Here is an 11,751-nt window from a genome sequence, read left to right as displayed (position 1 = left end):
TGAATTTCACGGGCAGCCGATATTTAATTTGTATCCGCCTTTTTTAATTTTTAGTACTTACACCTACTTTAGTCTTGAAAAAAATCAATATCTAAAGTTATATACAATTAAAATTCAGTCATCTTTGTTTGATTTATCTACGTATATTAAGAAAAAATGATTGAATTTCAATCATATATGATTGAATCTCAGGTAAAAATAATTAAAACTCTTCAAGCAAAAATAGCTAAAGTGAAATAAAAATGACTAAACTTTAATCATATATAATTGAGTTTTAATCATATAAGATAAAAATTCAGATAAAAATAATTGAATTTCAGCGATAAATAACGAAAGTTGAAGAAAAAATGACTGAAGCAAGGCAAAAATTAATGGAATTCAATCACTTTTAATCCCTTTTCCTAATATAAATTAGGTTTAAAGTAATTGGCTACAATTTACCAAATATTTGATTAAGCATACCAAATTAGGGTGCTAATCACTGTAAACTAAGCCATTCTCTGTCAATATTTTATCCAATTGGTACTTCCATGCCATTATCTCAACAACAAAAAAAAAACTTCCACTCCAACACTGGACCTCTGGAGAAGTGAGAAGCTCAAGAAACACTAATCTGAGCAAGTAAGAATTCTTTATCTGCTGAATTTATGTTCTTTAAACTCTCAATCTTTTCCTCTTTCAGTTATGCATAAAGCAATTTGTGCTTTTATATTTTTTGTGCATTTGCTTGTTGTTTTCTATTTAAATTAGGATTAAAGCTAGGCTTCTTTTTCCTTCTCTCAATAACAAACTTCATGATAACAAGTGAGGAGCCTTCCACTGTGTATGCAGATGTAACCTTATCTCTACTTCGTAGAGGTAAAGATGTTGAGACCCCGGATTTAAATAAAGTATTTCAAAGCAATTTGTAAAGGGGATACAAAAAATGTTTGGTAAAATAAAGAAAATGTTTTCCCACTTGAATTTGCTGGTAGTCCAGTATGTGCAATTTGAAGGGCTGATTCTTGTATCAATAGGAAATGGATGTTGTGGTTTATAGATTGCGGCGGGATTCGATTAGTCTTTACTTCTTGTTTTAGTGGAAAACTACTACATTGGGTTTCTAAAATCCCCAAGTATTGAGATAAGAATGTACTACTCCTAATTTTTTTTTTTTAATGAGGTAGGGGTCTTTTCTCCAAATGGTAACTGTGGGAACAAAGTTAAAGTTAAGATAGTCAAAGGGTGACAAGTTAATTGTTGTGTCCTGTAACTGGAAAGGATGAGGGCGATAACCTTGTATTTGTTTATTTAGTGAGTAATAGTAAATTAGTGGATTACCTCAGATGTTAGGGCTTAGGACCAGGGAATCTAACTGCTATGCAGTCTATTGTTGTACCCTCATTAAGATTGAATATTAGCACTTTAAATAGGGATCTTGTCCCTCTTTAGGACTGCATGCGAATTGATTATTGTTTCCTTTGGTCTGATGCACACCAAAAGTTGCTTAATGTTATATTATAGGTGTGGTTAAATTAGCCCAGTAGGATCATGTGGGCAGGGTTTGCGAGTTATACCAGGATAGGTTCCACTTAGCAAATGCTACACCTCTAGTGCTCCAAGTTGCCAGGAACTTGTACATGCTAAAAGTATCTGCAACATGAAAATGATTTGGCTTAAACAGATTCAGATACCAACAAACATATCCAATGTTATTTCCTTGTCTGCAATGTGGAATACAGTCATTTTGCAATAATTTAAAAGATTCTTAATATACTTGTTTTAATAATCTACGAGTTGTAAGATAGGTTCTTAAAGGTTAGTAACCTGAAAATCCTTGCCAAATACTTCTACAAGGCGTTCTATTTTTTCATCGAAATCTATTCGTTCAAGAAGGGCTCCAAAAGAAGATAAAGTGACAAACAAATAAATGAAATTGATTCATCATCTATAACTTCTATCCATATCGGTGCTGGGTAATACCTATGATACTATACCATTTGTGCAATCAGATGTCCGTACAATATGCATGGGATTAGCTACTCCAATTGGATCTTTCCAACTACAGGAGAGCAAGGAACGGATGTCTTCTTTAGAGACATGTCATCTGGGCATATCGATGGACAGACCAGTGAAAGACGAAGTAGGCAATATGTTCTTTTGTGACGTTGAGAAAAAACTTAATTGCTGATAAAAATGAAGTTTCCCAATTTTTATACAGTTGAGACACATCTCAATTTGAAAAACTGGTGCATTTTGTAAATGAGTGCTAAGTTGCGTAGACTCTTCAATTTCGATACCGCACCCGTGTCGGATTCTTCGAAAATACACTACTTTTGGAGGATCCGACATGCACCCACTGACAGTTTTGAAGAGTCCGAGCAACATAGATTGAGTGGCTGTTCTTCAGTTGTACCAATTATTTGACACTGCACTTTATTTCCATTTGGTATTATTGGTGATCTTAGAGATGCTATTTGCATTTTCAATTGCGCTTGTTGAAGGAATGAAGTTAACCGTTCCTCATGTACTAATATACCAGACGAATGACAAAGGAATTCAAAGAAAATGCATAATAATTCCAAGAACTATGTTTTCTTATATTTGACCTTGAAACCAAGTATTATTTGTCCTGCATAGGCTACTAGATAAGAAAACACTGATAAAGAAGTCAGAAAAAGTGAGACGAAAATAGAAGAGCTGATGTCCCTGTATTAAATTTAAAAATTGGGACAATCTCATGCCATAACTATGTTTTCTCTCCATTATCTTGTTTAGCTATTACATGGAGTTTCTCTTATGTCAACTTACGATGTTTTTGATCTTTTAGAATAATGGAATTACAACACAGCCTAAGGCTGCAGCTTTTGGCCCCACCTATAGAAGAGAAATGCCTGAGAAGCTTCCCTTCAGTGTTTGGAATTTTTCCTCGAAGGAGAAACAAACTGAGAAGTTCTATTGTCTCTTCCTTAAAATTGAATAATTTTGGTCCGTCAGCACCAAAATTTTGGAGGTCCCAATTACTGGTATGCAGATTTCTCCACTTCTATTCTTGAATGTCATCATTGCCATTATCTGTATTACATATTCATATTCTTCAAGATCCCTCCTTATGACAATGGTCTATTGAAACAGGTTCATGGTTTCAGACAAAAGGGATCAAAAGCTTCGAAGCTAGAAGAGTTGCTTAAATTTGGCAATGGAGAGGATGATGAAGGAGATGAATCTGAATCTGATTCTGATGGAGGTCATAAGAGGAACGATTACTTTCATATGGATGAGGATGAAAGGCGGGAATGGAGGAGGAAGATAAGAGATGTCATTAAAATGTCTCCTGATGTTGAGGAAGAGGTAGATCCTGTTGAGAGAAGACAAAAGATGCAAAAGCTTTTAGCTGATTACCCTCTTGTTGTTGAAGAGGAAGACCCTGATTGGCCAGAAGATGCTGATGGGCGGGGTTTTAACTTGGATCAATTCTTCAATAAGATCAGTATCAAGAATGTTAAGAAAGATGACGATGAAAATGATGACAGTGACAATGAATTAGTATGGCAAGATGATGATTATATTCGTCCAGTTAAGGACTTGACCACTGCAGAGTGGGAGGAGACTGTCTATAAGGACATCAGTCCTCTTATTGTTCTTGTTCATAATCGCTACAAAAGGTGATCTCGCTGCCCCTTTACATTTCTCACTAACAATGTAGCCTTTGACTTGGATGTGAAATGCAGTTCTATCAGTTGTTCGCTAGGGGCACTTGCTTTCCCTGCTCTTTCTTTCATGCTTCTGTTTTGTTTCTTTTCATGTGCGTTAAAGTTAGAATCTATTTGCTTCTCTGAGAGTCTAGGGTTATCTGCTGTCTGCATTTATATGTCTTGCTTCTATTACACAATCAACTTTTTATACTAAATGGCAGTTTGCATATGCCCATCATTCACGATGTTTCTTTACTCTTCACAATAGTAATATATACCTTTGGGAAGTCTCTCCATTGATTCACAATTAGGCCAGGAAAAAGGTCATATGTGCAGTAAACTGAAATTCATCGTTGCGTTCTGTTAAATTAGAGTGCTCAAACAGTCCTTATCAGCTTAGTGAAGAATGACACCAAGTTCACTAATTTTTTTGCTTTCGCTCTAATATTAGCTTCATAAATGTCAATTCTTTTGTGGAGGTGACCTGGTAAAACTTATTTACAAGAGTTTTTCCTCAAAATATTGGAAGACTTGGTTCACAAAAGACCATACATTTTTCATGATGGCAAAATCTTTGATACTCCCTTCTGCTCTTGAATTGAGATCATGTTCGTTTGACAAAAATCAACTCTTTTCCTTTCTTTGAAGGGATTTTCCCATCATAAAATTGGTTACTGGCTGAGCCTTAAAAACAAAGGTCTAAAGTAAGTTTTCGAGAAAGACGTGCACGAAGGGCTGCAGTTATTTTATGAAAGCTGTGTGTTACATGCAGGCCTAAGGAAAATGAAATGGTTCGGGCTGAATTGGAGAAGGCTATCCACATCATCTGGAATTGCAGGCTACCATCTCCAAGGGTTAGTTAAACCATTCAACTTTAACCAATTATATTCCAAACACACTATTGATAGTTTTTTCCCTCTAGTGTGTAGCAATTGATGCTGTTGTTGAGGTTGACTTGGTATCTGCTTTGAAAGTCTCTGTTTTTCCCGAACTCATCTTCACTAAAGCAGGAAAAATCTTATATCGTGAGAAAGGTTAAAGTCTATCTAATGGAATATTGCTTTTGACTTTTGTGGCTTGATTGCAAATCCTCATTCTATATCTAACTTTTTTCACTGTTTTTCTTGAGCAGTGAGCCGATCAGCAGATGAGTTGTCCAAAATGATGGCGTTCTTCTACTATGGAGCTGCCAAGCCACCTTGTCTCAGTGGTATGGAGAATTCTGAAGAACTAATACCTTCAACCTGAGAAAGAAATTATCATGGTAGATGAGTCTTCAGATCGATTCAAACTATGTTTTGATAGTTTCACCGTGTTCTGAATTGTCATGAACATAAAACAGATCCTATAGGTGCAGCAATGAGTGTTGGCTGTACAATCGGTCACTGAGATGGCAACGGAGCTCTTGGTGGTGTTTTACTCGGTGAGAAGATGGGAGTTCATTTGGCTCTCTTGAAGATTTCAATAGGTGCATTGCTCGTTCCTTCGGTCCTTATGCTAGCACAGCGGCCTTATTCAGTTTCAATACAACAAACTCCTATAATTGCAACTAGCTTCAACGTTGAAAATAGTAGTTACTGAATGGCATGCTAGTCTATTCTTTGTTTACGTATAATAACCACATGGCATGCCATTTGTGTACATTTCCCCAGTTATTCAAGTACATAACTAGCTAGGAAGTAAGGGGTCATATGGTTAGAGTGATGTATGAGTAATGTATGGACTAGTTGTGCAGGATTTAGTTATTCTATCTTTTATCCTGCATAAAATAATACATAAATTGCCTCATAACTTTATATATGTATTGTAAATTTGTAACTAAGAAACATATTTGGTGTGCTAAATTTAGAAACATATTTGGTGTGCTAAATTTTGTACATTGCAACTAAAATGCTATCAAACATGATACTAGTTAGACTAGTTTTAAGACATGAATAATTCACTCCCTAAAAGTCGAATGAGATTCTATGTGCTATACTTGGTGGTAATCTTTTTCCACTTTGATAAAAGTAGTACTTGTCTGAAATTAGGAAAAAATAAATATCGAAGCATATTCAATGTCTCGACAAGATATTATGGCCTTTGAGTGCCTAAAAGAATCATATCCAAACCAAAAAGTTTCTCCAAACTAGATTATATGAAATCAACTGTACAGCTAGTCACTAAATCCATGCATGCCACTAATTTTCATGTGGCAAAGAATCAAATTTATGTATTTCACTGCTCTTACCATTAATTAATTAGATCATCAAGCTGAATGATTTGGAACATTGAGATAAAAATTGCTAAGAATCAAGAATCTAAATTTTGCTTCAAATGTTAAGACATGTTCTCTTCACTCTTATCAACGAGGACATATAATGTCATCCTCTTCGAGCTATTATTAAAGATTGCAAATATTTGTTGAAAGGGAACAAAGCTAATATTACACATATTTGGAAGATTTGTTAAGCTCGGAAAAACTGAAGTTTATTCTCATGGCTGATTTAAGTAATGTAGCTTATGAAAGACTTTTTAGTTTGTTTAGCATTTCCCAATGTATCAAAAAGGAAAGATAAAATACACATTTTTGTCCAAGTCTAAAATTGCACCCAGATGGTTACTTTTTTCTATGTGAACTCAATAATTCACCTTATCCTGACCTTAAATAGAGATATACCATATAAGTATATACTATTACTATTAGAAAATAAAAAGTTTTTTCATTGCGAATCAGTAGAAAATTTGTGCTATCAAATATGATTTTTCTGTACATTTCTCACTGAATCAGTTCATTGGGGAAATGAATGGTAAGAAACAAATTCTTATTGAAATAGTGAAAAATTTCCTAATCTTTTTATATAAAACTATTACTATTTTTTATTTTCTCATCGATTTAATTAAAATATTTATAAATATAGGTAAAAAAATAGTAAATTTTTAGTACTGATATGTTTTTATGCTTACTGATTTTCCATGATTACGATATAAAGTGGATAAGACGTCCATATCTTTCTTTTATTTTTGTCCTTTAAAGTGTTTGGTATTCCAATGTGGATAAATCTAGTGGCAGATTGTTAGTATAGTTGTTTTCCAATGTGGCCCTAGACTAGCAAGTAATACTCCATTGTTTAAGAGATTGTACTTGAGCATTAAAAAGTTGCAATTAAGCACGTCATGATGAACGTTATACTAGGAATAATTACAGCCTAAATCATTCGATCATCTAATTTATAAATTAATTGACCGAAAAATATCGTTACTATCAATATAATTTGTTAAAAAAAAAATGAATTGTCGGATTATAAATGAAACTCAATTCTTTATTAAAAATGCCCCCCCCCCCCCCTTCCTAAAAATGAAACGTGTGTCTTTAAGTTGACGTATGTAGCAAAAGACATACTATATATGCCATTATGAATCTCATCTCTTTTGTGCGTAACAGTTAAATCAATCCTGTAATGATAACAAAGGCATAATGATGGTTAAAGTAATTTAATGGAGTAACTATATACATTAATTAATCCTGCTTAGTAATGTTACGCTATTGTATATTCATATATTATATATTTATTGATTTGATATAAATATTCAATGTGGATATTTAATGTGAGTATGAATTTGCTTCTTCAATAGTCAAAGTCGTCAATTGGTCGCTCAAAAGTTTTTATTTTTTTGCGCGATCGAGAACTAGTAATGTATTGCAACCAAAGCTTCATAGTTAAGGGAGAAATGATTTTCTATTTTTTTATATTTTTTTAAAAAAGAAATAAAGTAGTTCTATTGCATTTTTACCAAAGATTTTTCATTTTTATTCCTAAGAAATTCGAAAAGGCTATTTTATTCGTTTCAAATTGTAAAAGGGCTAGAAATTTTATTGCAATAACATTTATATAAGACATAAGTGTCAAAAACATATTTGAACTATCCCCTTTTTTTGAATTCTATACCTAAATTATTGAGAGTGTGAGTTTCATACCTTAACTATCACTTATTAGTTTGAGAAACACGTCTCTCTCTTTTATTACACTCTCATCATGGTGTGTATACTTCGCTCTCTTTCATTTAAAATTTTTTGTCACACATCACACTTCACATGGACAAAACATTCCACATTAACAAAAATTAAATAAATTATTAAAATTAATTAAAATTAAATATTAAAGTATTACTATCTCTCGCTCAAAAAAAATATATAAAATACTTTTATCACCTCACTCCACCACTTTCTCTCACCATACCACCGCCACCCCCAATTTTTTAGTTTTAATTTTATTTATTAAATTTCTTTTATAAAAGATTTAAAAGAAATTCTTACTTCATCTCGTTTTGTGTTAGATATATACGTATGATTTTAGAATTTTTTTTTTTTAATTTCTGCAAGACTTTTCTTAAAATAAAATTTTTATTTCTATTACATTCGGTATGCAAGAAGAAAAAATTATTTTCCTAAAAATATATATGTACATATCTAACAAAAAATGAAAAAAATATATAAAAAAATTAAATATAAATTAAGAGTGGAGGGTTAGAGGGGGTGGGTATAATTTTATTTTTATAAAAATAAAAATAATAATATTTTTTAGGAAGGATGGGGGAGGGGGTGAAGTATGAATTTTTAAAAAATATTTTATAAAAGAAATTTAAAAAAATAAAAGGACGGGATAGGATTTGGGGGGGAGGTAGTGGAGTGCATGAACAAAATATTTTAATTTTTTTTAAAAAAAAATATTTCTTAAAAAAGTAACTTCTTTTATAAATTTTTTTTTGGGGGGATAGAAATACTTTAGTCTTTAACTTTTAACTAATATTAATAGTTTATTTAATTTTTGTCAAGATGGAATATTTTATCCATATGAAGTGTTATGTGGCAAGTTTTTTTTCCAAAAAATAGAGAGAGTAGAGAGAGTGTATTACACACACCACTGATGTGTGTTTCTCAAACTAATAACTGATAGTTTAGGTATAAAACTCACACATCCAATAGTTTAGATATGCAACTAAAAAAATGATAGTTTATTTGTGTTTTTGACACTTATCTCTTTATATAATGCATTATACTTGACCAAGAAAATAAAGTCCACGACTGATATAATATAATGTCCATTTTGGGCTTAAGTCTGCACAAATTTGTCTTCAGGCAACACTAGTGAACCTCAAAGCGTATATTATGTATCAAGTGAACTTGAGTTATGTTTTATAAAATTCTTTACTTTTCTCATACCAATATAGAATTTGTCTATGATGTGATGTCCACTTCATGTTCAGAAGTTCGTCAATTTAGAAACCAGGAGCATCACAAAAACCCTATAGGTGGTTAAGAAGATTTCACATATTTGATTATAACCAAGATGATTGAATACTAATTAAGAGAGGGATCCGAGTTTTTTGCAAGAAAATTGTTAGCATGATTTTCATTTATGAATTTTGAGATACCTACCATGAAATTTGAAGGGGAGAAGGGGTATTGAAAGGAAGTTAATTTGAGCATACTTTTCTGTTAATTAGTTACAAACAGTTATTAGGGAAGAGTCAGAAGTTAGTTAGTTAGTTAGTTAGTTAGTTAGTTAGGATAGTAACTAACTCTAGGCAGAGTTGTGAGTGGTGTACAACTATTATTGTTAGATGCTTAGCTTAGGATGTTAACTAACTCTAAGCAGAGTTGTGAGCTATGTGCAACTGTCGTTGTTATATGCTTAGCTATATATACTTGTACCTATATTCACAAAGTGATTGAGCTGAATATAACTAAATATCTTTCTCTTATTGTTACATTCCGTATTTTTACATTTTGGATTATTCGTAAGCTAACGATTATAAATTCAAGGACTTTTAATTTTGAATTTTAAAAGGACATGATTTGTTTTAGATGCCAAGTTATATAAATAATTTATGTGTAGTAAAATACATCTCAAGAAGGACCCTTAAGCCAAATCAAAATAGAAGCCATCAAATATGTTTTTCTTAAAGTCACGTTTTGGGTAAGCCGACTTCGGGAGGCCATAACCTCTTTAGAATTTGGGAATTTGGGAAAACTCTCAAAATGAAAGTTGTAGATAATGAAAATATCTTTCCAACCATAGGTCGTGGGATGAAATACGATATCGGAGTAATAAGATATAGATATTTTAAGTCTGACAGGCCAAACTAATTAGTGAATTCGGTCCAACCCAATTCTAATTCGGGTCAGGCCCAATGCCCACGAAATTAAATCTGATTTTTTGTAACTATTCCTTCATACTTTAGACCAACATAATTCTGGAAATTTCCAGAGAGAGAGAGAAAGGGAGTTCTTGAGAGAAATACCAAATCCGACCAAATTTCAAGTTCCGAAATCCGAAGCTCATGAAGAGAAAATTGTTGTACGTCGCGTTGGCTTCAATTTGAGCTAGAAATCAGCCAATAAAGAGAAGATTTTATGTGGTGCTGCAAATTTAAGGTAATATTAAAGTCTCCTTTTCATTGTTAACAAGTTTAGTTAGAGTTTTAACGGATTAGAACAGAGAAAATAGTGTTATAAACTAGTTTGGTGATTTGTTGAGATTTATGGGTTAAAGGGTTGTTTTAGGTAGCTTAAATGGATGGAATTAGCTTAGTGATGATGTATAATAATGGTTGATATTGTTTTGATGTTGTTGATGAATTGTTGTTCTTGAATTTGGAGGAAAAAGGTGTATGAAGATTGTGAATGTTCAAACCCATTTTTGGAATTGAGTAGCTGGTAGTAATTCTGGAATATCTCATTGTGTAGACCTTAGATTTTAGATATTAAACATGTTTTGGAAAGCTAATACACGTACCTACAACTCTTATGTTTATGTCTTAGTCTATATCTGCTGTTATTATGTCGCAAACTGAGGATGAATCATAAGACAAATTCTGTCCAGATTCTGGAATGAAAAATCCTTCATGTATAGCTGTTCGTATTTTGATGATATCTCTTTGTAGAAAATGATTTTTGAGTTGATTTCTTTTGCATTGGAAACTTAAGACAGAGATCTAAATGTTTTATGAAGGTAATAAAGTCCATTTTTTCCGTTTTCATTTTCAAAATTTAGATACAACGTGAGGTACCTGACTTTCTGAATTTACTGCTTTGGTAACATGAGTCGGGTGGAAATATTCTAGGCTTATTGTCAATAATAAATCTTATTTTGTGTCAATATTTTGGATTGTTGATGTTGATTGATGATTATATGGCTGGTTTAAAAGTGGGAAAAGTGAGCGGTGTAGGGGAGGTGCTGTCCAATTTTTTTTAGAAATAACCTACTAACGATAGACTACGTTTTATTCTTGTCCATAGCTTAACCATAGTGCTTAACATTTTAATATAGGTTGAGACAATATTGGACAACATATACGTATAAACGCTAAAGGTATGTAAAGTTAACATTTTCTTCTTTTGGCATGATCCATATGAAACGAACGAATGACGTATGCTTAAATTTCAAAGAAACTCTTATTTGTAGATATACTCGGATGGCTACCGTTCTTGATTTTCAAAATTTATATTGTTATGTCTTGACTCATGTGTATGATTCCAGCCATCCTAGTTGGTATAACTCATGTTGTGGTATAATTCATATTTTAGTATAATCCATAATTGGTGTGATTCATAATGACTATTGTCTTGGGTTTCAAATGATGGACTGTTTTGCTTATTCTATTAAGTTTCCGATAATGATCAAATTTCACAAGGTTGCTAATGATACCTTATTCGTGCATATTATTATGGTATTATTCACCGAGTCCTACGATAGGCCGGGTATGTTATCATGTATGGATTCCACTACATTATTCACCGAGTCCCTTACTAGAGGGCCGGGTACGTGATATGATAATATGATATTATGATGATATGACGATATGATTATGGCACCGAGTCCCATAATGGGCCGGGTACGGTATCAGTGTACACTACTCTATTCACCGAGTCCCTTGCTAGAGGGCCGGGTATGGTATATATATACATATGACGATATATTGATATAATTGTGACACCGAGTCCCATAACGGGCCAGGTACGATATATGATGATGATATGCATGTCTTCATTTTATAAGACACGGGTACGGTGATTTATTGATTATGATACTTG

The 11,751-nt window shown here is 32.7% G+C and overlaps 1 protein-coding gene across 2 annotated transcripts; it reads left to right on the top strand.

Moving 5' to 3' along the window:
- Positions 1-390: 390 nt before the first annotated feature.
- On the top strand, positions 391-5,518 carry LOC129904213 (thioredoxin-like fold domain-containing protein MRL7L, chloroplastic). Of its 2 annotated transcripts, none has more exons than XM_055979752.1 (7): positions 391-621; positions 2,810-3,005; positions 3,115-3,644; positions 4,447-4,528; positions 4,597-4,708; positions 4,807-4,884; positions 5,017-5,518. In XM_055979752.1, exons 2-7 carry the CDS (start codon positions 2,814-2,816, stop codon positions 5,061-5,063), a joined length of 1,041 nt encoding a protein of 346 aa, XP_055835727.1. In that variant the 5' UTR covers positions 391-621; positions 2,810-2,813; the 3' UTR covers positions 5,064-5,518. The 2 variants fall into 2 exon arrangements, with proteins under 2 accessions (XP_055835727.1, XP_055835728.1); XM_055979753.1 differs by having other exon boundaries at positions 399-621; positions 4,807-4,938.
- The last annotated feature ends 6,233 nt before the right edge of the window (positions 5,519-11,751 follow it).

This window comes from Solanum dulcamara, chromosome 9 (genome assembly GCF_947179165.1).
Source record: "Solanum dulcamara chromosome 9, daSolDulc1.2, whole genome shotgun sequence".
Lineage (NCBI taxonomy): Eukaryota > Viridiplantae > Streptophyta > Magnoliopsida > Solanales > Solanaceae > Solanum > Solanum dulcamara.
This window is presented reverse-complemented; position numbering and strand designations above follow the sequence as displayed.

Bases quoted from the DNA above. Each gene is read 5' to 3' on its own strand.
- LOC129904213 (XM_055979752.1), top strand. From the start codon at position 2,814: ATGGAATTACAACACAGCCTAAGGCTGCAGCTTTTGGCCCCACCTATA. The intron at 4,529-4,596 runs GTTAGTTAAACC...TTTTCCCTCTAG, and splicing joins GCAGGCTACCATCTCCAAGG to TGTGTAGCAATTGATGCTGT. The intron at 4,885-5,016 runs GTATGGAGAATT...AACATAAAACAG, and splicing joins CAAGCCACCTTGTCTCAGTG to ATCCTATAGGTGCAGCAATG.